The sequence below is a fragment of the Osmerus mordax genome, chromosome 9 (assembly GCF_038355195.1).
Source record: "Osmerus mordax isolate fOsmMor3 chromosome 9, fOsmMor3.pri, whole genome shotgun sequence".
In the NCBI taxonomy this organism is placed as follows: domain Eukaryota; kingdom Metazoa; phylum Chordata; class Actinopteri; order Osmeriformes; family Osmeridae; genus Osmerus; species Osmerus mordax.
Window position 1 is genome coordinate 8,023,584 of NC_090058.1, and position 26,421 is coordinate 8,050,004.

Consider the following 26,421-nt stretch of genomic DNA (forward strand, 5'->3'; position numbering starts at 1 on the left):
TTAAGATGCCTTGATAATAGCATTCCAGATACTATGGTTGGCAAAACACAGAGAATCATTAGAGACTTGATTTAAGAATGATTGGGGAGGTTGCTTCTACTTATTCGGTGGAGTAATATAATATGCGCTTGCCTGATTCCCTCCAAAACAGCACTGAATTACTCACACTTCCAAACTGCTGTAAAGTGCAGTTGCTCATCCATTTTTAAACAACTGTGCTGCCAGATTACAAATGAGCGAGGGATTGCTACAGCTGAGAGGAAAGGAATGATTCAGATAGGGCTACTTGTAACACACTGCTCTTACTTACTCTAGATTGTGGCATTTAAATGTCTGTGTGGGTTGTAGTTGCACTGTAAAGCCCACACTTTTGCCACACATTTGGATGACTGGAGGATCACTGACTTTGACTAAGAGTCCACCACAGAAGAGGGCTTCCCACACATTGCTGCCTGTGAGGGGCTGAGTGAGGGCTGAGTCATGGTGCTGACAGGCAGCAGGCCGGCTGCCCCAGAGCTGAATGGCTGGACATCCTCTGGCCCCCTCACGCCTCTCACCAGAGTGCTGTATGTGGGTGAATCAGTGGTCAAAAGAAGATTTTTACATCAGCACCACAGTACACAAGCATAACCCTTGTGTGTTTTTATATGTACTGTATTTAGTGTCCAATGTCTAAGCATATCTGAGATCTGAATCATAAAACATTTAAGTATTGGCCAATATCTTGGTTTTAGACTAATGTTTGAAACACATCCTGTTCTCTTGGATTTAGACGTTTCCTGTAAGTCTTGACACAGCCTAAAAGGACAAAGAAACTGGTTGACTGAGGACCCGGGAGAAAGTCATCATGCCTGCTTTCCACTTTGGTCATGAATATTTTACATCAGAGTAGACAGCAAATCAGTTTGTTCATAAACACATGTTTATATCACATTAGCTATAATAATACTAATAGTAAGAAACGGTTCCCATCTTTTCTTGAAAGTAGCCTACTTTAGAGAATGCATTGTGGTATTAAAAACCTTGAGTGTTCTATGAGCTTTCTTGGACAGAGCACTGAATGAAAAGTAGATGGTAATGCCACAAGGCATCTATTTAGCGATAATTAAATACTTTGAGATACGGAGGAGCGAGGAGGGCTGGTTTGTAAGATTGTGAGAGGAGGGCCAATTGACAGATCGTCAATTCGTAATTTTCATGACCAAAACTAGTTCGTCACGCTTTTGCATCCGGTCATGTAGAGACCCAGGCTGGGATGTGGGCATGTCATACCCATACCCACGTAATCTCAATGTTGAGTGCGGATGAGTAGTGCCGAATTGATTCAATATAAAGGGAAATGTTATTCACTGTCGCACGGAATAGCATTTTTTTTATTCGCGATTTATGTAACCAAATCTTTTTTTCCACCAAAGATATAGTGAGCTGTTGAAATTAAGTTGCAGATGGTCATAGAAGAAGGGGTGGAGCTCGGTTGTGACAAGAAGGATTTGGTTTGGCTGCTCAATTTAAGTGTTGACGTTGTAGTTGCAACGAGCATGGCAATGTGAAGGTGGCATCCGTGTGAATGCATCTGAAAACTGTGGGGTATCTAGTTATGTTTCAGCAGCCTGTCTGAAAATGTTATCTGAGAACGTATCGGAATGAACGGGATATTTCAAGATATTTGCTCTCTATTTCACCACAGCGTCTTTCATATGTATTTTCGTGTTGCGCGCGAGGCAGTCCAGTGAGTGTGTTCACGACAACAGCAAGACTGGCAAGAAGGATGAAGCTGCTATAAAAAACCGTCACGCAATTTGGTGTGATTTGTCCTTTTTATCGTTATTGTTTTCTTATACATGCGTGGACTATTTCACAGCTACCAATCTTACGGATTTGGTAACCCTTCAACTTCTAAGTAAAATGGTCATCTTGTTTTTGACCTCAACTCGCAATAATCCTGGTAACGAAAGGAATACGTGCCAACTGCCGACGTCTATCTGGGTGAGCACCGTTCCGGAGAGAGTGTGAAGGAGAATGCTGGTGGTGGAAGGGAGATCAGTCATCACTGACTATTCTAGCTAGGCTAGCTAGTTTACAGAAATAATGACGTTAGCTAATTTCAGCTAGTCCAGCTATCTGCCTGTTGTTCAATCAGAGTACTTTTTTGTTCATCACTTTAGCTGTATAACGGGTTACAGTAGTGAGTAGTTACAGTACTGTACTAGCTAGCGTCATACTAGTAGTGTAGACAGTACACGCGAGAGGAAAGTAGCTAGCTAGCTATAGTCACTTCTTAAGCTCATTTTTTGCTGGCTTCAATTCTTAGACAACCTAGCTTGCTAGCTACCTAGCTAACTACATTTACGTAGCAACAAAAATGGTTGAGCTCAAGTACAGTCGCTTGCCAACTTTATTTTGCCAGTGGTGAGACAACCTTAACCAACCTAAATAGAAAGAAAACACAATTAGAAAGTTGTGTTTGCCAGAAAAATGTCACCACACGGACACCAGAAATGTTACCCAGTTTAGCTAGTCTAGCAAGTTAGGTCACTAGTATAGTAGTGTAACAGTTTGTCGATGTAGCAAGTTGTCGGCTATGCAATTGCTAGTTTAAGTGAGAGAGTGAGAAAGACCATATAGACCGCTCGCTCAGAGCTTGGAAAAACAGAGCCTATACAGTAGAGACTAAAACAGAGCCTATGCAGAAGTGCGTTTGCTGGTTTATGACAGCTGTCAGAATAAGGCACAAAACTCAACTAAGATCACAAACATTGCTTGTGAAAAAACAGAGCCTATGCAGAAGTGTGTTTGCTGGTTTATGACAGCTGTCAGAATACGGCACAAAAACTATTTATTTATTTATTTATTAGTTTATTTGACAGGGACAATGCAGTTAAACATAGCTACAGAGGAAAGTTTGCAGCTGATGTAATGCACATAGAGTTTCTAGCAAAAGCTAATTTTCAACTCCCGTCCCTGGATGAGCCTTTCTACAATAGCACATAATAAAAACAATATACAATTTTAAAAATACAGAATAATAAAATACACATTCAGAACACACGCATTCTAGGAACTAATTTGAAGGGTACACAATGCAATTGTACTAATTGAAAACTCATTCACGCTCAGACATTTACATGGGTACAGTTTTGGTTTGCTTTCAGCTATGCCTTAAGCCTAAAGGTGAAATGTTTTAACTCAGAAATGATCTTAATCTCTGTGGGCAGTGAGTTCCACAGTTTACAAGCCCTGTAAGAAAAGGCTGATGTACCAAAAGATGTCCTGCGCTGTGGGATTTTACAATTTTGGTTTAGGGAGCCCCTTGTCACTCTACCGCGATTTAGTCTCTGAATAAATGTACTCAGGGGTTCAGGAGCCAACTTATTGGTACACTCAACTAACTCAACTACTCAACTCAACTAAGATCACAAACATTTCTTGTGGATCAGATGATTTAGCTAAAGCCGCAGTCGGAGAGGGATTGAAATGTGATCATGTAGCTTTACTGATTCAACCACTATCTGCTATCGATTTTATTACAGTGGCGCTGCTGCATCAACTTTTGGGGATTTCACTAACCGTGACAATTGATGCATCTCGGGGTGTCTGAGTCTATGCGAGAGTGCGAGTACAGCCAGATAAGCACTCGCAGCTCAACCCCAATGGAGACACCTTTCAAGAAAAGTACTCCGAAGAGGAGAAAGTGGGAATCTTTTCCTGGTCGGAATAAGTTTTACTGCAATGGACGGATTATGATGGCCAGACAGACGGGGGTGTTCTACCTAACCCTTATACTTATTCTGCTTACAAGTGGACTCTTCTTCGCATTTGAGTAAGTATTTGTCTAGCTCACGTTTATACCAAGTCATGAGGGTATGGTTCAACCTGTCACTGCTTAATGCTCATTATTTTCCACACAAAGCTGTCAAATGTCTGTAATTTACTGGCACTTACAAACACATTTCCTGTGGGATTTTCAGGCCAAGCCATTAAAATGTGCGTTGATGGATATGTATATTTGTTGGATTAACACTATAGCTATCCCCTTTTTAATTCCCATTTAAAGCTGCAGCCCAGTAGTAATCCTGTTATACTGCTCCACTCTATCCAGTTAACAGTAACCTTTGCAACACATTGCTGACTCAGTGACCTCTGACCTCTGCCCTGCCATCTTCTGAGATACTGACATAACCTATTGTCAAGGGTTGTTTTGTGAGTTCAGCAATGTTATAAAGCAGTATTGCTTAAAATATGGCAAACCAATAACTTTGTAACAGTACAAACTAAATTAAGATGAAAGTGAAAAGTTGTAATGTGTGTCTTGTAAACTTGCACATCAAAAAAATGCACACCTGGAGGATGCCAGGTGTTTCCTGATGATACCCCTCCTCTAGAGTTCAATTTCCTGCACCCTGCCCAGCAAGTGGTTCCATGGCCTGGTGTGTCGTCCTCTGTTTGTTTTGATTACAGTGGACAGTTCACAGGAACACGGGACCACCACAGAGCCTCCAAAGCTCTCTGTTGTCCTGGCTCCTCTCGCCATACCCTGAGGCTAGCAGTCCTCAGGTGTCCTCTCCCCGTACCTCCACTCACAGCTGATAAGCTGGAGACTTTATCTGACAGGGAAACGGTCTGCGGGCCCATTAATTGGCTTTTGTTGTCATTAACTGTAATGTGTTTCGATCGGATGTGTTTTTTTAATATATAAACGCTTGATTGTTGTCAGCACAACAGCATAGTTCTTATCCTTGAGTAGCATGTTGCAATGCTAGTACCACTCCTACATTTTCCCCCTTTTAGATCATAGCCATCAGTATCAAGACACACAAAATACTTTTTCTTAAAGAAATGTGATGTTGTAGTGTTTTCTTTAGTATTACCTACAGTGCTCTTTTGTAAGATTAAAAAGTCATTCACTGTCTCAACACCCTTTCAAAGGCCAGTTTGATTAGGTTATTGTGGAGCATTTTCTTTTTTTCATTGAAGGGTAAGGTACAAAAAGTGTTGAGATCAGAAGAGTGGGAGAAGGGAGCCTGACACTAAGTAGCGAGCGAGGCAAATATCCTCATCCCTCTATTTCTCCCCCCCCCATTTCTCATCTGGGAGATGCTCAGCTATGCATGCACAGTAAACCCTCTTACCAAACATGTTAAACTCTGGTCTGTTTATTATTCCATTGGTTTCTTTCCAAGAAGCCCATATGTGCTGTTGTTGCACATGTTGCCCCCCCCAGCACACACACACTTTTGTATTTTAAGCTTAGTTGAAAGCCCAGATGTTTTTTTTTAAATATATTACCAAAAATATTAGTTATTGGCCTTATAAAATTACTTGGTAATGAAAACAGAAGAATGATGCCTCATCTAACTTAACCTAGTGGCCATGACACTTCAGGAATGAATAGACCGGCTGTGTGTGTGTGTGCGTGTGTCTGTCTGTGCGTGTCCCTGTGTGGATGTATCGAATGGGCCCTTTGTTAAACCAGCTTTCAGGCAAAGAAATGTAGACAAAAGGAAAAATGAGCTGCAAGAATCTATAGAAAATCTGTCAGAACATGCAGCAACACACCAGAGCACAGAGTAACATCTTTTGATTCCATGCAGACAAGAATGGAACTGTTAGAATGCACTGCCTTGCTGTTTGAGTCCCTTGCAACATTTAGATGGAGATCTCCATGGCTTGTTGCGTTGTTGTCATGATAAAGATCTTTAGATCGTAGGCTACATGTAGCATCTATACTGGTCTCACATGTGCTAACATGTAATGCACAGGGAAGACAAGGACTAGTGTAGGGGCATTGTTGTGTGTGTGTGTGTGTGTGTGTGTATTTTTACACTTGCCCAGACTTTTGCATTGTACTGTTGTTTATCCTGTTTGTCTATCCATATTTATCTGTCTCTATCTCTCTCTATATTGGACATATTCCTGTTAGGAATGTTCCCATGTTTATTTACGATTTGATGCAGTCACCTCAGTAAGCAGGCAGACTGGGGCTAGCCATGGAATTGAGCTAAAACATGCTGACATTCAGAGTGGTCTGGGCCTGCTAGACCATTATTAGCTGTTCAACACCCCTGCACTCAACTCTACAGGAATGAGGATGTTGATTGAACAAGGTGTGGTCGAGGCTGATATATGTTCCATGTGGTTTGGGAGAGGGTGGCCAGACAGTGGCATGCTGCATCTTGGCACACACACACACACATACACACACACACATTTATTAATTCATTTTCTATTTTCATGCCCTCTTTTGTATCATTATCCCTATCTAGCTGGTAGCATCTGTCTTGGAGGGAATATTCTGTGAGTGTGTGCCTGGCTGGCTAGCTAGAGGCCCTTCATAAACCTCTTTAAGCATGTGATTAGGATCGACTAAAAGCTCAGCAGTTTTGCAAGTGAGTAAGCTTTACTGTGGAATAGGCAACGCTGCAGAGATTTAAGCAAGCTGTTTGAGACAGCGAAAGATGATTATGAACATATAGACAATGCCTGAGAAAGGGAAGTGGGCAAAGGTTGGCAGGTCAAATTTGTCCCAGCACAAAACATAGACTCCACTGGAATAACAGTGATAGGCTATCATGACCTTGTCCTCCCACACATCAGAAATAATGCCAATGCTTGTTCATTTGTTTACCTTTCCCTTGCTCATCGTGGTATATTGCACTGTAAATAGCAAATGACCCCTCTGAGCATTTGACTAATTTAGCCAAAAACCACCAACCATTTTTGCCAGTGACTGAACCATGATTAGGCTAAATGAAGAAGTGATGGCTATAGTATTCTAAAGGTCAGTCAGTCACATGTAAATAAGGTTTGTTTATGGGGTTTAACACAAGCCAATTAGCATTTAATGCTTCTATCCAACACAAGCATAGTCAGTCAGTGCATCAGCAAGGCTCAGCCAAACTAGGAGTTATGTTCAGGGCTGACTGTCCATGACTGCTATTCACAACAAGCCACTCACCCATCTCCAGCCTTAGGCAGTCAACCAGCCTGTCACACATCCCTCCCTTGCCTACCCATGTTCATTCACTTGGCTGGGGTTGTGTGTTTCATGTTCTGCTAGCAGGATATACCAGCAGAATATACACACAAGCAACTTTAGTTCTGCCAGACTTATTTTATTGTCCTGGGAATTACAGAAAAAAAATTGTTGGTCCCAAATAGAAACAACATCAGAACAACACAGCCACCAGTGTGTGACCTGGCAATCTGCCCCATGGGTCTTAATGCAATCAAATACGATAAGAATGCAATTAAAACTACTCCTCGAATCTATAGTATGAAAGCTAATGAATGTCCCTAGCTAGAGGGCCACCAATGTGTTTAATGCTCTAAGCCTTAAGTAATTACTGGACTTTTCAGTAATGGTCCTTATTATCTCCCTCTGAAGGCAGACTCACTCTGTTAATCATTTTCATTTTGTCATGCAGTTTCAAGTTTCTCTATGCATCCAATTTTAATTCTGCTGTCCTGCCCCCCCCCCCCAAAAAAAAAAAAAAAATATATATATATATATATATTAACTAATGTCAAATGTCAAAAACATAATCTGCCCTCGGGTTGACCCCCGACTGACAGGACGAGCTTAAAGATGGCTCGCTCTGTGTTTGACACACTTTTTTACAGTAGATCAGAGGGTATTGATTGGCCCTAAAATGTTTTACAGCATAGTTCACTGGTTCCAGAAGGAGAGTAAGTGGGAACTTTGGTGGCATTAGGACGTCACCGACGATGGGTTTAGCTGTATGCATGCACTGCTACATAACCAACGCCAGCTCTGCATGATGAAAGGCCCCAGTTTATCTCTTTTGAGATGTAAGGTTAAAAAAAGATAGAGATTTAGGGGGGGGGGGAAGGTGTTAAAGCTGTATACTGCTTTTGATTATTGCTGCTATGAATGCTTTCCATGTAAGGAAAAGCTTGTAGGCAGGCCTTGAGGAACCTGATTTAGGTAGGACGTTTGGCTAAGGATGTCCCGCAATGTTTGTAAACACATTCTCCTGGTTTGCTGTGGAATCTGATTGACAGGAAATACTCATACCTCGATACTCTTGTTAAGCGCTCTTCTTCAAGCCAAACCCTGATTGACTTTTAATTGACTTCCTCCTTTTCCTGTTTCAAACACTATTGCTTCCTACTAAAAACGGTGTTGTTTTATGTTCAATATCCATATTGGCTGCTGCCTGACAGCAGACCTGGGTTTGATTTAGCATCTCTGACTTGTTGTGATGCCCTTTGACCTCCCTCATAAGACCCTCATACGTTCACTTAACTCGAAGCCCTGTTTCGTGAAGCCCTGTTTCGTTAAGCCATCTTTAGTAGGAGGTTAAAGTTCATGTCTGTTGTTTGTGTTGGATCTGTCATCATTTAACTGTGTGCATGTTGACGAGGGGGTGAGAGCCAGTTGTAGTTTCTTGATGGTTGGTCAAACTCCGAGGGTCAGATGTTTTTCTGAACATGAAGGCTCATTTAGCTGTTCTATGGAGCCCTAAATGCTGATCTGTAACAAAGTTGTTTGTTCTAGGCTCTGCTAGACTTCTGTGGAGCAGAGCTGTTAATGGGGACCTCATTTCACATGATGGTACCAGACACTGAGGCCTAGGCAGTGAAAGGCAGGAAACAGTCTTCCGGCAATGCATTTACACTGGAGTTAAGATGTCAACATGAAGCCTAAACACCTGGTTTACGTCCGGGATACTGAATTGAAGTTTTAAAATTGAAAGTGATTGCAAACTCTGAAATCCAAATAAACTCCCTACCCATATGGTGTGCAGCAGAGGATAGCTGCACTGCCAGACTAGGCAGAACGGCCTTCATCTCGTCTAGATCCCAGGCGTTGGACTGTGGCGCAGTCAACTTTAATGATGGTGACGTTTACTGTTTAGCATAATAACATGTTTCCTCTGCCATAGAGGAACATTTTCTAACTGCAGTATAGCACCCATTTGTGCAGTCACATAATCGGTGCTGTGTGAAGACAATCTGATATATTCAAAACAATGATTTTGATCTGATGTTCTGAAGTGGAATTAACTCTATGCTTCACATATTACTTGGATTCAGATTCAGCTCCATATACCTGTCTGTCTTTTCGATTCAGTTGAACACGATCCTGAGCTTGGTGTATTACACAAGCATAAAAGGTTTCCTTCTATTTCCACAGTATAGGGCAGCTCCCTTTCATGGTTCCCATGGCAGTATCATTGCATTCTAGTGGTCCACTCATACAGTGAGTGGCATGTGCTATGGACACTGTTGTAATTCCTCACTGCTTCTTGTAGTGCTGTATAAGGCTCCCAAAGGAAAACCAGACACATACTATTGGTTACGTATAGTATACTGTAGCTAGCTCGCTCAGTGGTAGATTGTATTCATGCAGATCAAGAGATCCCGGGTTCAGATAGCCCCTGTACTTTGCTCTAGGTATAATGGTCTGTTAAAATAGTGAGAAGATGTGCCTAATGAAACGTACATCATGTTAGCTAGTGTGAGGTCGTGAAATGTTAGTTGCAAGGAGTCATGCAGAAATATTTGAACCCACCCATTCTGTTACTTAGAAAAAATAAATTGGGGGCACTTTTATATCCAGATTACGATTAGTCTATTGTTTACCATGTGGATTAGACCAACATAACTAAAAAGTACACTAATCCCAGCAAGTTAAAACCCGCCTCAGTCCTTTGTTAATTTGACAGGCCACAGTAATGAACACCACATTAAGCCCAAATCCCCTGGCCTTGCTAGTGTTGTTCATGTGGTCCACATTGATCAGGCTAATGTTTTATGGAAGTAAGAAATTTCAAATTAATGAGGCTTGATGGACCTAGGCTAAAGCTGCCACGTTCAATGTTGGTTTGCCTTACCGAGTGCTAGCATAGAAGGCTTTCGACTGGCCTCTATAGGTGTTGCTTTTCTCTTTATGCACAGCAGGCTTAAACGTTGGCCTCTGGGTTCTGGCTGGCTTTTTCTAGATGACACATGATGAGGCACATGACACGCGAGGAACCATCCTCATCCTCACTTAAGAATCCTTCCAAAACTGTAATTGGCTAGTGTGTGAGCTCACGAAAGGAAAGGTTGACCAAGAAAAATGCTCACTTCAATGGACCTTTGCTATTCTTTAATGAACATATCAAGGCCGTACCATTTCCTCTCCAAGATATTTGGCCCATGTGAAGTTTGCTTATTTTGATATTCTTTGTTTTGATTTATTGGTAAAAGTTAGAACATTATCCCACGGTAGGACATTTCATTTGTATTCCCAGAGTGCTCTCGTATAGAAACATTGTGCTGCTTCGAGACCTAGTCTATCTCCGTTTCTTTTTTCATTACAAACCAAACGTAGTTGTTTGCGTCAGACAATGAGTGTTGGGGATTACTGTAATCTTATTTGAGCTATTCAGGGGATTGGAAAGTTTTCTCATTTTATGTTACTGTAAAGGCTCCAAAACATCTCATGTGGTGGGGTCGTAACCTAATTCTCTTCTCCTCCCCCCCCCCCTCCCCCAAAAAGAAAAAAAGAAAAGTCCTGGAGATGGAAAACAGAGAAGGAGAGAAGAATGTTAAGACACAATAGAAGTTATAAAAGACACCCCCACCCAAACCTCAAGCCAAACTGTCTCCCATTGCTGTAATGACTTCCATCTTATTTTGCCACATTTTCTGTATCAAAGCTAACAGATTTCAGGGACCTTTTTTCCTTGATTTGACGGAAATTACTTTAATGAACTTCATCATACAGCAGTTTTCATCTTGGTTTTGTTTTTCCAGTTTTTTTTGCCCCTCCAAATGATTCAGAATGTTTATTTTTACTCAGTATTTATCCTAGTTGTTGTTGTTTCCTAGAGAGAACCACAGTGATTCTGAAATGTACCCTTTCTGACATTGAATAGGTTTATCTCCATGGCAACAAACATCCTTAGAATTCCATCATTTGACTGAAATGCTGAGCTGAAGGAGAAGTATGCCTCACTCCATTTGTACTGAAACTCATCGCTATCAACATTAGCCTTCATGATTTTGTACAGGGGGAAAAAAAAGAAATTTAGCACCAATGCAGTAGTGTCCGTGACCAAGGATTGACTGATGCCATCATGGAGGCCCCAGTTGTTTGTGACTAGATGAGCAGGCTTGTATCTTCATTGATCCGTGCCAGTGGGGAAGTGAAGGTCTGATGTATCCGACTGTGCCGTCCCTAATGGCCTCTGCATGGAAGCACTGTCTGTCTCCATGAGGCTGCCACTCCATCACACACAGGGACGGCTCCTCTTTATGTGGCAGGTGCCCCTTTCCAGTAAAAGAGCTGATGGAGATGGAGGTTGCCTTAATAACACTGCAGAACCATCTTTTATAAAAACTTGGGCTAAGGATTCAGCTTCTTACAGTGAGAAGTTAATGTAATGACACCTTGGAATATATTTTACTCTAGCAGACTGAGTATCTTGCTGTTATTTTAATTTTTATACAGTGCAATGAGCAAAAGATAATTAAATTAACTTAAAATAACAATGTCAGTGTTCCAGTTGTAGCCTATTTCATGTTTTTTTTGTGAAAAAGTGTGGTCCTAGCTAGCTAGGCCTATGCTTAATGTAGGTTAGGTTGTCGAGTGGAGATGTCCTTCCTTGGAAGCAATTGTTGGAGCATTACTGGAAGCATGTGGTGGCTCAACCTGTCATGTTTCTATGAATTATGTGACGGACTTGGAGCCTTAAGTGGACTGGGGTTCTATATTGAGCTACAAATGACAAGTATTTTATGTTGGTTTTATAATATTCATGTTTCATGTTTGTCCTGGCCTATTCTCTGCATAATACAGCTGTACCTATTAAGTTGTGTTTGTACTGTAACATGAAACTCAAGAACCATCGACCAGAAAAAAATTCTGATGAATGTTCATTTTACACAGTTTACCCAAAAACCATACAGAACTTGAGGAGACACACATGTATTTATTTTTTCCCTCCCAAATCTCTTCAAGTTTTGTAGGCCTGATTGATTGATTCATCAATACAATGTGTGACCAATTAGACTGAATGCTGGACAGATTGAATAGGCCTATGGAAATATATTTACAAAGACTTGGGTTGATTTTCGTTTTCCTGGAGATTTGAAATTGCTGTTTCAGTCTGCTATTTTAGACCACCAGTAAACAGGCACAGCAAGGCATCAAAGACTGAGCCTCAAGTGAATCTGTTCACTTGTATGCATTTGGGTAGAGTTTTTTTGGTTAAAATACTTCTATAAAGTATCTTAGAAAATGTGGGTTTCTGTTCCTTCAGCTTGTGTTCTAAATGTAATTTCAGGCACCTGTCGCCTCCCAAGGCTTTTCCACTCAATTCCTTCAAGTGAGACTAGCTCATCTTGAAATCAAATCATGTAATAAAATGGTCACACCAAGTAAAGTCGTTTTAGGATTACGTTAATATGTAACCTAGAGAGGCTCGGATTAACGTTTTTTTAAATGTTGAGGGCTCAAACTCTACATACAGGATGTGTAAACCAGAGCTGTTTCCTCAGTGATGCAAGGCTTTCAATTGTAGGAGTCTCACAGCGAACTGTCTCTTTTGCACAGTCTAAATGGACTGAAATGTGCTTTGCTCTCTCTTGTTATTTTCCCTTTGGCAATCAAACCAAACAAGCTCAGCTAAAGAAAAGACATTCTCCTACTTCTTTAACACTAAACCGTGACTGAACAACCACATTTTTACCCATGTCTGTTTTCTGTCTTGAGCCTGTATAAAGAACATAATTCTGAACTGCTGTTTTTGCTTTATACATTGAAACAAGCACTCATTGAATCCACATGAGCTGCATAGTCTATAATTCATATTGTGCAGATAAGACTAGTGCAAAACAAAAGCATAATTTTCAATTAAAATACCACTACCAGAGGGAATACACATTTTGGGAGTGGGGGCTGAATTCTAATACTTGGCCTCTGAGATGCAGTAATCAAGCTGGCCATGCTTGTCTGCCAAGTGAAGGCCTGGGTCAGTCCCGGTTGAGGGGGGTAGGGATGGTGGTGGTGGGGGGGGGGGGGGACTGATGATATCAGGGAGATTGGCTGCTGATCTTTAAGTCCCTCCACCCCCGCCTTTGGGATTTAGCCCTGGTAATGAATTATAACTCAGGCCTCTGGACAGTCTTCCCAACATAATGCATCCCAGAGGGGGAATAGGCCTGGTGCAGAAGAAGATGATCAGTACCAGGACCAACACCGACTGGGGTGATTGAAGGAGGACACTTTAGGGAACAGAGAACCACATCATTCTTGAGAGCCTTGCTTCAGACTGTAAGCTCACTACAGAGCCCGACAGTAGATCACAATCGCAATCTTCTCCAGTTCTTCACAGATATTGAATACTCTGGTATTCGTCAGCCTTTTCGGTCAGGTTTAAGAGAGCCAGACAAAGACTCATGGACAACAAGGAAGATGGTGTTCGTTCTAGATCTAGCCATCTCTCCTTGTGCACTGATCCCCCCCCCTGCTGATGTTCCAGACAACAGGACACGGGACATTGTTACCCACCTCCCATTCCTTTCTATGTTTCCCCCCTCTAACAAGCCTCTCTCGCGTGCTGTTCTGTACTTGGTTGATAACAAAGCAGGGTAGAACCATTCTACTCATTTACAAAATGCTGCAGTAGATACAGATCAATGTTCCCTCTGCCCGGGGCTCTGTTTGGCAGAGTCATTGTTATTAGTTTCAACATGAGGTGAATTAACCCAGATTCCAGTGCACTATGTCACCACTATAGGAGATAAGATCAGAGATATGTTTGGTTCATGGTGATTGTGTAACATCTAGACCTATGTGAGGACAGGTCACCTTTGGTCTTATCCAGGTCAACCTAAAGACCTTCTTATTCTTGATAAGAAGATACTTGAACCCCCCTGCACAGTGTATGGCCAGATTTCTTGCTATCCTACGAGACAAGCGTTTACTCTGCCTTGCAAAATAGACAGTGGCAGTCCTGGTATTAATACCCCCACAGGATGCAGTGATCCCAATTGCACCCAGCTGGCTTCAGCCCCACAGGCTGGGTATGCATGACAGGCAGATTGATCTATCCGAAATCCTATCTTATTTTATCCCAATTCTTAGCCAAAATGTCCGTCATAATTTATACGTGAAAATGATAGATTCTCATTCTGTCAGAAAGCAGTCTCACAACTCTTTCAGTGTTGGATTATCCAAATATGGCGTCTTTGGTTCAATCCTGTAACCCTCAAGTTGAGACAAAAGGCCTGAAATATCAGTCCATGAGATTGCCTGTCTGGTTTTCTGGTGGTGGTGGCGATGGAGGTTCCTGGCACAGCACAGTGGATGTGGATGCTCTCCCAGGGTGTTGCCATCTGGAGGGAGTGGGCGGAGTGATGATGGCCTTCATCGACAGCTAGGCTACACCTGCTTGGTAACCTCTCCTGCGTCTGATGCCTGCTACTAGACATCACATCAGTTAAATACAACGTGTTCCATTCTATTACAGGGCAATGGCTTCACGAGTTGGCCTTACTGGCCTGAACAGAGACCGCATGAGGGCCCTCAAAGACTAGAACATGCCTCGCTGTCACTGTGTTTGAGAACATGTAATTCACATCACAGGCTTCTAGGTGCTGACGTGTTCTGAAACACAAGACCAGCAAAATGACCCACAGGGTTGCCCGGCCCCCCTTTCCTGAACATCACCGAGCCACACAAGCCGAACCCTATGGCATGTCAGTCTGTCTTTCGCCTGTCGTTAGAAACCAATCAGAGCAGGTTAGAGACAGTGCTACCCTCCTCTTATGGTCTATCATCTCTGTACTTGACATTGATTTTTAAAGCTACCATCAAAGAGGAAGTGCAGGTTAAGTGCCTTGTGAATGGCAGTAATGCTTGAATGCTCCAAGCGTAGCCATTTTTTTGGCCTTGCCATTATAGTAATGGGATAATGGAGGCCTCTACCCCCTCTCTCTTTCCCCCTGCCCTCCTCCATGGCATCCAGCTTCCCCATAAACAGCCTCCGTTGTCGTCTCCTCCCCGGGAGACGCGCTGAGTCTGGGACATCACTTAAGCTTGTATTTCTGAATGGTGCATTTGAGGGCCACTTAGTGTCTTGATTGTGAGCATTGTGCTTTGACGGGGCCATGAGTGAGAGGGTACTATGTCTGACTGGGCTTCCAGGATACTCCTTGACAAAAGGACTGTTTGGACAGACATACCAGACTTAAACCCTAAAGTAGTGTCACAGCCCCTGGATGATTTGGGACTGTGAGCCACATGTGGCTAAAGCATTGGGACTGTATGACTGTATAAGGACTGTGTTGGTGAAGCACATGGAGTCCACATGGTCTTTCATTTCCTCACACTCTCGAGGAATGTTGGCCCCTCCCCCCCCCTCGCCTTGGCCCCTCGGCGGGCTAATGAAATCGGACGTGACGGTCGACCGCACAATCAGATCTTATGTGATTAGGGTAATAAGCACCTGTGCAATCAGACCCCTAACGGGATTACGCTGTATTATCTGTCATTAGATCAGATTACAGGGTAGGGGAAACCCTGTGTGTGTGCAACTGTGCACAGGGGAGATGTCATCAGGCTACTGGTCATGAGTTTTAATAAACACTTTAAAATATGTTACTTATATGCACTTCCAAGTTCCTGCTTTCTTGGCTCCTACTGATGGACAGCTGTGAAAAAGCAGCGGGATCCTCACAGGCCTTGTGAGGCATGGAGCCTCGTTGAAGATGGGAATTGGGCTGCATCACTGCCAGTGATTCACTGTGTTTGTGTTTGGTATGCAGTAGGTCGTGCATGTGTTTGGTCAGTGGATCTCTGGGTAAACACAGCCCAGATAGATTGACCCGTGCATCACAAATCACACAGGGATTCATCACGCTGTGAGGCTGTAAAAACTTCACAATTTAATTAACCTCCCTTTTATCTCTTCCCTTCCTTTCTACCTCCCATTCTTTCTCCTTTCCTCCCTCCCTCCCTTTCTCCCTCCCTCCCCCAGTTGTCCGTACCTGTCGGAGGCGCTGACGCCAGCCATCCCTGCGGTGGGGGCCATGCTGTTTGTGTTTGTGCTGGGCAGCCTCCTGAGGACCAGCTTCAGTGACCCCGGGGTTCTCCCCAGGGCCACCCCTGACGAGGCCGCCGACCTGGAGAGACAGATAGGTAAAGCTGCACCCTTTATTACCTCATCATCTGACCTCCTCCCTCTCCAATCGCCTGTCTCCTTCTCTTTCACCCCTTCCTAACTGTCCTCTTCATCCCTCACTGTCCCTGAGTACTATGTTGAAAACGACTGTGCCCTGTTCCTCCTCTCCGTGAAATGATTTCTTTCCGTCGCCTCCTCTTTCTCTTAGCCATTCCTCTCTCTCTCTCTCTCTCTCTCTCTCTCCCTCTCTCCTCTCTTCTCTCTTCTCTCTCTCTTCTCTCTCTGCTCTCCCACCCCGCACGGTAAGCCTCTCAAGATGAGCCTAATCCGTCAGAGCTGCTCTTAGGAATGTGGTTGTGAACATCTGAGTGGGTGAGGCTCTTCCCCACACCCTGACCGGGTGGGAACAGAGCCAAGTTGGATTCGAGCAAAGCTCCTTCTGAAGTGTCGTTTGGTATGGGGTACAAGGAATGTAGCCTATGGCTCATTCCAAATTCCGATGTTTTTGATTCTATATCGTTTTCCTTTATAGGATATTATTTGTATTTTGTCTCCTGGTGTGTAAAAGTCTAGTACCTTGGTGCTGCCAATCTTGGCGAGGATGCTCTTGGGAAAAAAACATTACAAATCCCAATGAGCCCTTCCTGGTCAAATAAAGGTCAGATAAATAAATACAAATATTTAGAAGTATGGGTGGGCTAACCTCAGAGTGGCCAAAGACTTTGAACTCAGATTCAATGCACTTTAAATGATGAGTTTGCTGCACTTTTCGATATCCAGGCGCCTACCATTTCCTAAATGCTTTAACAGCTATGTATCCCACCTTCAAGTGCTGGTCGACCTCGATAGCAGATAGGGATTCTCATCATTTGAGATTCCAAACGTTTGTCAACATTCTGCTTAGGCTGCACGCAACTCGGCTGAAGTAAACAAACATTGGATCCCGTTAATTAATCTTGTTAGTTGACTCCGAGGCTTTGTACGGGAAAGTAGAGTCTCCAGAGCTCCCTCTGTACTGCTGTGCCAGTCATATGGGTAGATCATTGTTTTGGAGGATAAACAACAACAACAAAAAAGAAAAGAGTGAACAACATTGACCCAAATACCACAGCACCCCCTCTGCGCCCCCATGGGCTTCTGTGCTCATTTCTCATTTGTGGAGCTAAATAGAAGATGCTTAGTTTGTAGTGCGCTAGTTTGTGTCTGTGTTGGTGCTCGCACTGACGTGTGTGTGTGTGTGTGCAGACGTGCATGAGAGATGTCCAGCATGGCCGTGTGACCTCTTGACTGGTGTCAGAGTTAGACGCTCCCCTCTGGATGAACTTGTTTCTGCATCTGCTGTGATGGTGATTACAATGATGGACAACTACATCTCCCAGAATCCCAGTGTCTCCGCTAGCCTCTGCATTCTCTTGAGCGGAACAGGCCCCTAACCAACGCCTGCAGTCCAGGCCTGCAACAGTTCAATGTCAGTTCACTTAAGATGTAGGTGTTTGGAATAGAAGGCCTTCTGGCTGGACCACCCAATTGGCAGAGCAAAACTTCAAGGCTTGAGACCCTCTCTGCTGCTGCCTGGATCTCCACCTCTCAGAGAAGGGAACCACACATATCATCTAACACCTGTCAGAACTGTGAAGTTTGACCCTGCTGAGAGGGAAAGGTCATGGGCTTTATCGGGGATCCGTGTTAGAATCCACCTTTGTTCGCTCGCTTTCTTAACCCAATCCAGTTCCCTCCTGCCTCCTTTTCTCTCACTACCCTCCCTCCCCTTCTCTCTTGCGCTCTCTTCTCCAGCTCTCTTCCTCCCTCTTGTTGTCCCCCTCCCACTCCTCCATCTGGCTCTCTGCGTGTCGTGCCCGCTGTGCTGGTTCCAGTCATGTCCTGGCTGGTTGACGTGCAGAGCATCGGAGGCACATCTGTTTGCTCTTATTCTCGATCCAGCCCTGTGACTTCAAGGAGGCACATTCATCTGCACCGGGCTCTGGCCCTCTCTTCCTCTCCAGCTCTCTCTCTTTATTGCTGTCTCTCTGTCGCTTGCTCTCTCTCTCTCTCTCTCTCTGTTGCTCTCCATCGCTATGTGGCGCTTTTGCTTTCTCTTGCTCCTTCTTCCACTCTATCGCTCTCTTTTTGTTCTCTTTGTCAATTCATCCTTTCTCTAGAGGAGTGTCAAAGAGTGCTGTGCTTCTCTCTCTCCCTCCCTCCATCTTTCTCCTCATCCTCTCGTGCTGTCTCCCCGTGTTTGTCTCTCGTTCGTGTCCTTAAGTGACCAAATGGAAGTCCTTGTCTCTAAAGACCAGCTCAGACAGGAGACGGTGGCAGAGAGACCTACTTATGAGGGCTCCAGGGAGTGCTTCAAATTGTTATTGCGGAGACAGACTCTTAACCTCACAATACCATCATCAAACGTAATTACGGCTGCCTAAGCCAATTACAGACAGAGCTAAACGTTGTCTTAAACACACCACGAATCGTTCTCCTTTAAAATCCGTGAAGAGGATATCTAAAAGAGCACTTCCACAGGTGCAGTGTCTGGCCTACAGGGTCTTTTGTTTTAGTCCCCACCCTCTTGTCCGCTTATGCAGTATGAAGGTTGGTCCAAGCCTCAGCTAGCATGTTTGCCAACTGTCATCATTTTTATAGGGTTGTTAGACTGGCAACCCAGCTTATGTCATCAGCTATGCTGTTTGATGCTGTGGGAAAATACTGACCAGTCTGGCTATGTGTGTATAAACTTGCCCAGCAACATATGTGTCAAGGCCTATTTTATTGCAGGGTTTGTTTATTTATTTATGTATTCCCTTTTTCGTCGTTTACAAGGCTATTTCTAGCCAGTCGTGTAAAGGCTTGCTAACATCTGAAGTGCCAGGCCTGTAAAAGAAACCTCCTGAATAATGCGTGCATGTTCTGGGGTGTGGACAGATGCCTCGTGAAGCGTGGGTTCGTACGTCCGTATCTGTGGCTGTGTTTTAACGGTTGTGAACCCAAGCAGTCCAAGGACGGGATGGAAGAGGAGAACCATTCAAGCGGTTGACTCACGGATCAGACTGCTTTGTAATCATCAATGTACGAAGGGGGGGGGGGGGGGGGGGGGGGTCACAGTGGGTAGGAGAGACATAATGAGGAGTGTGTGTGAAAGGGAAAAGGGGAAAAGAGCACTGGAGCCCCTCGTGGCCTTGACGGCGTGAGGGGAGAGGAGGAATGCAGTCCAACGTTCTAGCATGCTGAGTTCTCCTTTGTTTATGCTCTGTGGTCGGTCCCAATTTGAAGAAACACGACCAAGAGCCAAGCTGTCCCGACAGTGTCATGTCCTCGGCTCCCCTCTCCCAGTTCAGAACTTGTCTTGGTCATGGTTGCGTTTAGAGGTAAACGCAGAGTCCATGTGTGTGTACTGTATAGTGTTCAGAACGCACAGTCCATGTGTGTGTACTGTATAGTGTTCAGAACGCACAGTCCATGTGTGTGTACTGTATAGTGTTCAGAACGCACAGTCCATGTGTGTGTACTGTATAGTGTTCAGTGTGGAAGAAGACACTGCTTGAAAGACCGTATCCTCTGTGTTCTATATGATCACACAGCCCTGACACTTTATGACCTATTTCAACTGCCCATGGTCATGAATAGATAATGATGTTGTCATCCACTCTAAGTACTAGGGGCTCAGCTTCCGTGACAGCATCGATCTGTTGATCAGCCCACACTGTGAAGAGCACAGGGCAAAACAGGGTGCCCCCTCCCTACTGCAAGGGCCTGTCATCATGAGGGGTGTGTGTGTGTGTTTGTTTTTTTATATGAACGTGTGTGTATGGTTGGCTCCGTCTGTGTGTATGTATACATGGTTTTTGTATCGCTGCCTGCATCTGTGTATGCCCATCGGAGGTAGACACACTGGCATCAGTCAGACAGGCTGTGCTAATGCCAGACAGACAAGACAGACAGTCCCAGTCATTACCCCCACCGGTCCAATCTCTTATGCACAGCGGGGGATCGTGTGAGTCAGGCCGGTGAAGGCCAGACGGCCTTTCATACCGCTGCTAGCTAGGCTGGACTCCTGCGCAGGAAATGGATCTAGGTTGGTATGGGAACATCAGGCTGAGAGGGTTCACTGACATTTAAGGGCTTTATTAGATGGTGTGCGTGGGTGTGCGTGGGTGTGCGTGCGTGCGCTCGTAGTGTATGCGCACGACAGACACTGAGTGGGTGACTCAGAGAGAGGCGTTTTCACGCGAGTCAACGCGAGTCGGTGGAGTATTCCCCTTTTGTGTTTGAGCTTCCTCCTCCACGTCTCCACCCACCTCTCTGTGACGCAGCTTCTGTGCCCGCCCTCCTCCACCCCCCTGCTCTCTGGCTGGCTGGCTGGGCCAGAGAGGGAGGGCGTCCTGCTCCACCAGGGCTCCGGCTGGCTGGCTGGGCCAGAGAGGGAAGGCGTCCTGCTCCACCAGGGCTCCGGCTGGCTGGCTGGGCCAGAGAGGGAGGGCGTCCTGCTCCACCAGGGCTCCGGCTGGCTGGCTGGGCCAGAGAGGGAGGGCGTCCTGCTCCACCAGGGCTCCGGCTGGCTGGCTGGGCCAGAGAGGGAGGGCGTCCTGCTCCACCAGGGCACAGGTCACGCTGCCTCTCCGGCGTCACGGCTGCCTCCTGTCAGCTGTTCATACCTGCTCAGAGCGCTTGGTAATACACCATACAGTATGCTTGCTAGACAGCCGGTCCAGCCCAGGCAAGGAGGCATGAACGAACAGTGCCATCACGGTATCATACTCCTTACAATATGTAAAACAAACCCATCACGCACACACACACACACACACTGACAAGGGGAGGGTTTGTGTCCTCGCCTGTGGTAAAGACACCAGAGAGCCGAGGCACAGACACCAACACAGTCCCTCAGCAGTGCAGTAGAGCGAGCGCTGTGCCCCTCACAAGGACTGGAGTGGCTGTTCTGATGTCATTAGCTTCAGCCCCGTCTCCCATCTAGCCAGGCTCTTCAGCACCGTACTGGATCCTCCCTCCTCTGCCCAGTTATCGGCTTCAGGCAACGTGATGCATGGGCTCCTATTGTGGGAGCTTCAACAATGGGCGGTGCTGTAGGGGCGGTGTGTGTGGGGACACGATCCTGTTCCAGAGCCTCTCTGCGGGGCTGATCCCTCGCCCTGAGTGGGCTGGAGGATCTCCATGCACCCACCAGCCCATTCATCTGTCGAGGCTCCGCTCTCTGCGTCTCTGAGGCAGCGATTAACTGGAATAGAGAAACGAAGGGGGGAGGGCGGGGGACTGTTTGAAAGGAGAGAAGGTGGGGACAAGAGGGGCGTGTGGAGATGAAAGAGCGGCAAAGAGGAGGTGAGGTGAGAAAGGAGCGTAGAGGGAGGGATGAAAGATGAAGAGAAGGGTTCATGTACACAGGGAGAGGGAAAGAAAGGGATGGAGAGAAAGAGAGATAAAAGGTGTGTGTGTGTTTGAGAATGAGCCCACAGCACTCTGCTGTCTGTGTCTCTCTCCCTCCCTCTCTCTCAGCCTGTCTGAATTATGCACAGCTCCAATACCAGCATGTCACATTCCGCTGAACTCACACACAGCCATCTTAGACAAACATCCAATCATTCCCTCTTTCAGGGTCGCAATCCTCTGGAGCTCTGTTGCCACGGGAAACCATACTGTAGTCGCCATTCTTTTTCTTTCTTTTCCCACTCTCTTTTGGGCCTACTTCTATATTTATCCATCCTTGAGGATGATGTCAGGATCTTGTTCATGTATTGCGAGAAGCCGGGGCCTGTTAGAGAAGGGCGATATTGTGCCCGGTTGGATCGGGGCGTGCCTGTGCTCCGTTAGGAGACTTAGTGAGGGGACCAGTCGAGGGTCTTGGTGACGGGGCGGAGGCTCTCTGAGTGGGAGCGTGTTGTCGAGTGGATGACTGATGTGTCAGTAATGAGGAGGCCTGTGGGCCCAGAGACGCCCGCCAGTGGGCTGAGCAGCCTTGTTCCTGTGCGAGAGGCTTTGAAGACGTCTCCTCCGCTCAGCGGGAGGCCTCTCTCAGTGGGAAGGCTGCTGTGTGTGCTGCCTCTCTGGAGAGAGAGCACCGTCTGTCACCCACTCCGGTGGGATTCTAAGCTGTGGAGGGAGGGACTGTAAGCCATTCAGGACCCACACACTCGCATGCACACTTCAACACTCCACTTCAAAACTCCATTTGCCACTTGTGTAAGGACCATCTGGATTGCAAATGGTCATTACAGTGGTGGTTACCATTGTGTAACATTGTCATTATTCCACACAGAGGGAGAAACTGTCCTTTAACTACCACTTTAGCTGCCGATGATTCATGGATCCATTTTTACCCTCCTTCCAAACCATTTTCTCTTGGGACTGGTCTTATCGTCTCCCCCTCCTATTCCTAACCCTAACCCCTCTGCTCCTCCCCCCGCTCCTCCTATTCCCCCTGCTGTATCTTCTCCTGCTCCTCCTCTCCCACCTCTTCCTCCTCATGCTCCTCCTCCTCTTCCTCCTCCTCTTGCTGCTCATCCTCTTGCTCCTCCTCTTCCTCCCCCTGCTCCTCTCCTTCCTCCTCCTCTTCCTCCTCCTGCTCCTCCTCTTGCTCCTCCTCTCCCTCCTCCTCCTGGTCCTCTCCAGCTTGACAGAGCCAGGGTGATGAAGACAGCCCAGATGGACTTAGGAGGACAGCACATGAGCAGAACTGCCTCTGTAATTAGTTAGATTCACCCCTCTGGATTCAGACCATGGAAGACAACTGGGACACATTGCCATAATGACTGTGTCCTGGACTGGCTTCTGCTTTACCTCTGCCTAGATTTATTTTGTGATTCATTTTCTCTCGTGTATCTGTGTTTTGAATCTGTAGGTTCAGTTATTTAAAATAGACATTGGCCTTTTTGGAATACCGTGCAAGACAATGTACAATGTACTTTCAGTGCATGCTGTAAAGGTCATTGGGGAGGTCATTTTTCATGGTTACTTATGTTCCCTACATTCTGCTTGCGGAATGAAGGAAATTCTGTATGTTGTTGCAGCTGCATCTGAATGATGCTGTTCTTCTTGGCTCGACTCTCAACGTCAAATCAAATGGTTCCTATAGTCAGATAATAGAATATACACTAGAGCTTATCGGGGAAATGGGAAGGATGAAGTCAGTTGAAAACAATGGCCCATAACAAAACCAAACCAGATATAAATATAGCTTTCCTCTGCTTCCAAGTACAATTAAATCAGATTAAACATTTTATTCAACAATATGGAAGTTTGGCTATTTTTAGTCAGTACAGTGTAGCTTCACATGCCATCAATGAACAGGAAGCAAAAAATGTGTCTTCCTCTGGTTTCTGCATGTTGGTAGCGTGTTGACCATGCTGGGAAACACCTACTGTCCTGGTGGTCTACATTCAGTACATGTTTAGAAGCAATTCTGCAGGGATCCTTCACTAGTCTGATGCTGACAAGACAGAGGCCGCAGGGGACAGACTGACAGCAGGACAGAAAGACAGACAGCAGGACAGACAGCAGGACAGACAGCAGGACAGACAGCAGGACAGACAGCAGGACAGACAGCAGGACAGACTGAGCAGGACAGACAGCAGGACAGACAGCAGGACAGACAGCAGGACAGACAGCAGGACAGACTGAGCAGGACAGACAGCAGGACAGAGAGACAGACTGAGCAGGACAGAGAGACAGACAGCAGGACAGACAGCAGGACAGACAGCAGGACAGACAGCAGGACAGACAGCAGGACAGACAGACAGACAGCAGGACAGACAGACAGACAGCAGGACAGACAGGTGACCAGACAGGGAAATTCAGACAGACATGGGGACAGACAGGGTTAGACAGGCAGGAGGACAGAGGTAGTGTGGTACAGACAGATAGGACAGACTGGTACAGAGACAGCCCTAGAGCATCAGTACAGAACACTGACCTCATCCTCCTCCACACACAGCACTCATCAGCGATGTGGCTGTCACTAGAGCTGACACACACACACACACACAGACCCTGACAGTGACAGATGATGAAGGGAGTCCAGACGTGATAGGGTGTCTGGAGTGTGACGGAGCCAAACACAGTTCCATTCCATGTCCTCAGCTCTCCAGAGGCCACATCTTTGTGATGGTCGTCACCGTAGAAAACTAGTCTGAGGAATATGGATCCGCTGTGTCGCCCATCTGCATGATCTATGTTGACACTCGGTTATTAAAGCCTGCTCTTATCGATTATCACCGGGCTCTGCAGTTTTCTTTTGTATGGATCTCACCAACAGCTATATTGACTCAGCAATTTGTATAAGGTCTTGGCCTCGTTTAAAGCTCGGGTCCGTGTAGCAGACCCGAGCACTCACATCCCAGTACTGTACACGGCAAGAAGATCCATCTGCTAAACGCTTCGGAGCTCATTCTCCTCCTCACTGCAGGACATCAATTAGCTTTCTTCTCCCTCCTGCTGGGACGAGCCAGGCTGAAGCTGGCTTTGGCCGACATTGAACCCTCCTTCATTTGTGTGTGTGTGTGCACGCTCGTACGTACGTGCTGTGAAGCAGTATCACTGACTAATTCACCATGTGTTATCTCTACTTCCTCCATGCTAGGCTTCTATCACGGCTGTCAGGTTAAAAGTCGGTCTGTAATCTGATATACAGGCTTGTTTGGGATTGGCAGTGTGTTCACTTCCACTTTGCAGGAAAGCCACTTTGATGTCTCTGCACCTAGAGGTGTCTGGGAACATAAAGTATAAATTTATAGCTCTGAGAAGGGGGTGTGGGGGGGGGAACATTCTAGACTAGAGGCTGGACCTGTGTGGCTGACCAATGAAACCGCTATTTCTCAGGGTACTCTATTATGATAAAATCACTGTCTGTTTTATGTGCCTTAACCTGAAGAATGGTAAATCATCCAGCCTTTTCACCCCCTCCCCTCCCCATATGAAGCCAGAGTCCATGTCCATGGAAATGACTGACTAGTAATGCGCCGTGTAAGAGACAAGATCTGTATTCTGGGCTCCCTGCCCAGTCTATAAATATTTCATTAGTAGTTCATCACTTGCAGCTTGAAGGGCGCGTGGACGAGTGGAGGTGGGTTAGTGCGGAGGCTGCAGTGATTGCTGTTGTATAAACAATCGCCGTGAAACACGGAGGATCAGCGTCTCTGCTGCGGCTTCGTGGGATTAGAACGCCTTTTGTACGGGTTTATTGTCGCCAATGATGTGGTCTAAGCACCAACAGAATCACCTTAATTAAGGACCATGTCACACGCAGGAATAAATAACCGATGGCCTATGGTTTAGTAGAACTGGTTGAATGTAGACTGAATCCTAAATATGTTGCATACACCTATAGGTACAGGATTTAATAGTAGGTTATGCGTTCTCCAGAGAGCAGATATGTCCTGCCTTTGCTTGTCTCTTTGTGTTTGTGTATGCTAATTCACCTCCCACTCACTTTTTCTCTCCTCTAGTTTCTTTTCTCACGTGCTCTTTAGTGCAGCTCAGATCTGTATCGATCATGCTGGGAAAGAGACCCATGTGTTTCATTTACTGCAGCTTCTCTCAGAAGACTGAAAACACTCCCACGGTATGCGTGTGCACGCAATAACACCAAAACACACACACACACAGTGATACAACACCACCAGGCTTTTTCTTCCCAGTCTCACATTCACCAAAACAGGAGCGCCACTAACAAGCCAAGCCTTCTGGATGCATCTGTCCTGCTACTTCTCTTTTTACCAGCCGGCAGCTTTATGATGCCTGTCTTAAAAGTAAATGTGCTAACAAAAAAGCTCTTCCTCTTCGCCTCTCATATCTCTTTCTGCCTCTACCCCCCCCCCCCCCCCCCCCCCCCCTCCTCCCGGGACAGATGTAGCTAACGGCTCCAGTTCGGGGAGCTACCGGCCGCCCCCCAGGACCAGGGAGGTCCTCATCAACGGTCAGACGATCAAGCTCAAGTACTGCTTCACCTGCAGGATCTTCAGACCTCCACGCGCCTCCCACTGCAGCCTCTGTGACAACTGTGTGGGTGAGTGTGTGTGTGTGTGCCTCTGTGTGTGTCTGTGTGTGTGTGCGAGTGCATCGTGTTAGCAGCAGTGTGTGTGTGTGTGTGTTTTGTGCGAGTAGTAGAGAGTAGTGCAGAGCGACAGGACTGTCCCTAGAAATACAAAAAACGGCATCATTAAGCTGTTCCCCAGATGACCCAGGGGACTCCTCTCCAATGAGCCCACCAGTGTGGATGTTCCTCAGTAGAACCCCCACCACCAGCCGCCTGTTCAGCGCTGCGCCCCCGTATGCAGTGTAA

General features: G+C 45.8%; 1 protein-coding gene across 1 annotated transcript; it reads left to right on the plus strand.

The window, feature by feature from the left end:
- Nucleotides 1–1,466: 1,466 nt before the first annotated feature.
- LOC136949090 (palmitoyltransferase ZDHHC14-like) lies at nucleotides 1,467–26,421 on the plus strand. The gene is made up of 5 exons (XM_067243295.1): nucleotides 1,467–1,986; nucleotides 3,531–3,820; nucleotides 15,993–16,153; nucleotides 25,987–26,145; nucleotides 26,315–26,421. The coding sequence occupies exons 2-5, from the start codon at nucleotides 3,579–3,581 to the stop codon at nucleotides 26,419–26,421; spliced, it is 669 nt and encodes a 222-aa protein (XP_067099396.1). The 5' UTR covers nucleotides 1,467–1,986; nucleotides 3,531–3,578.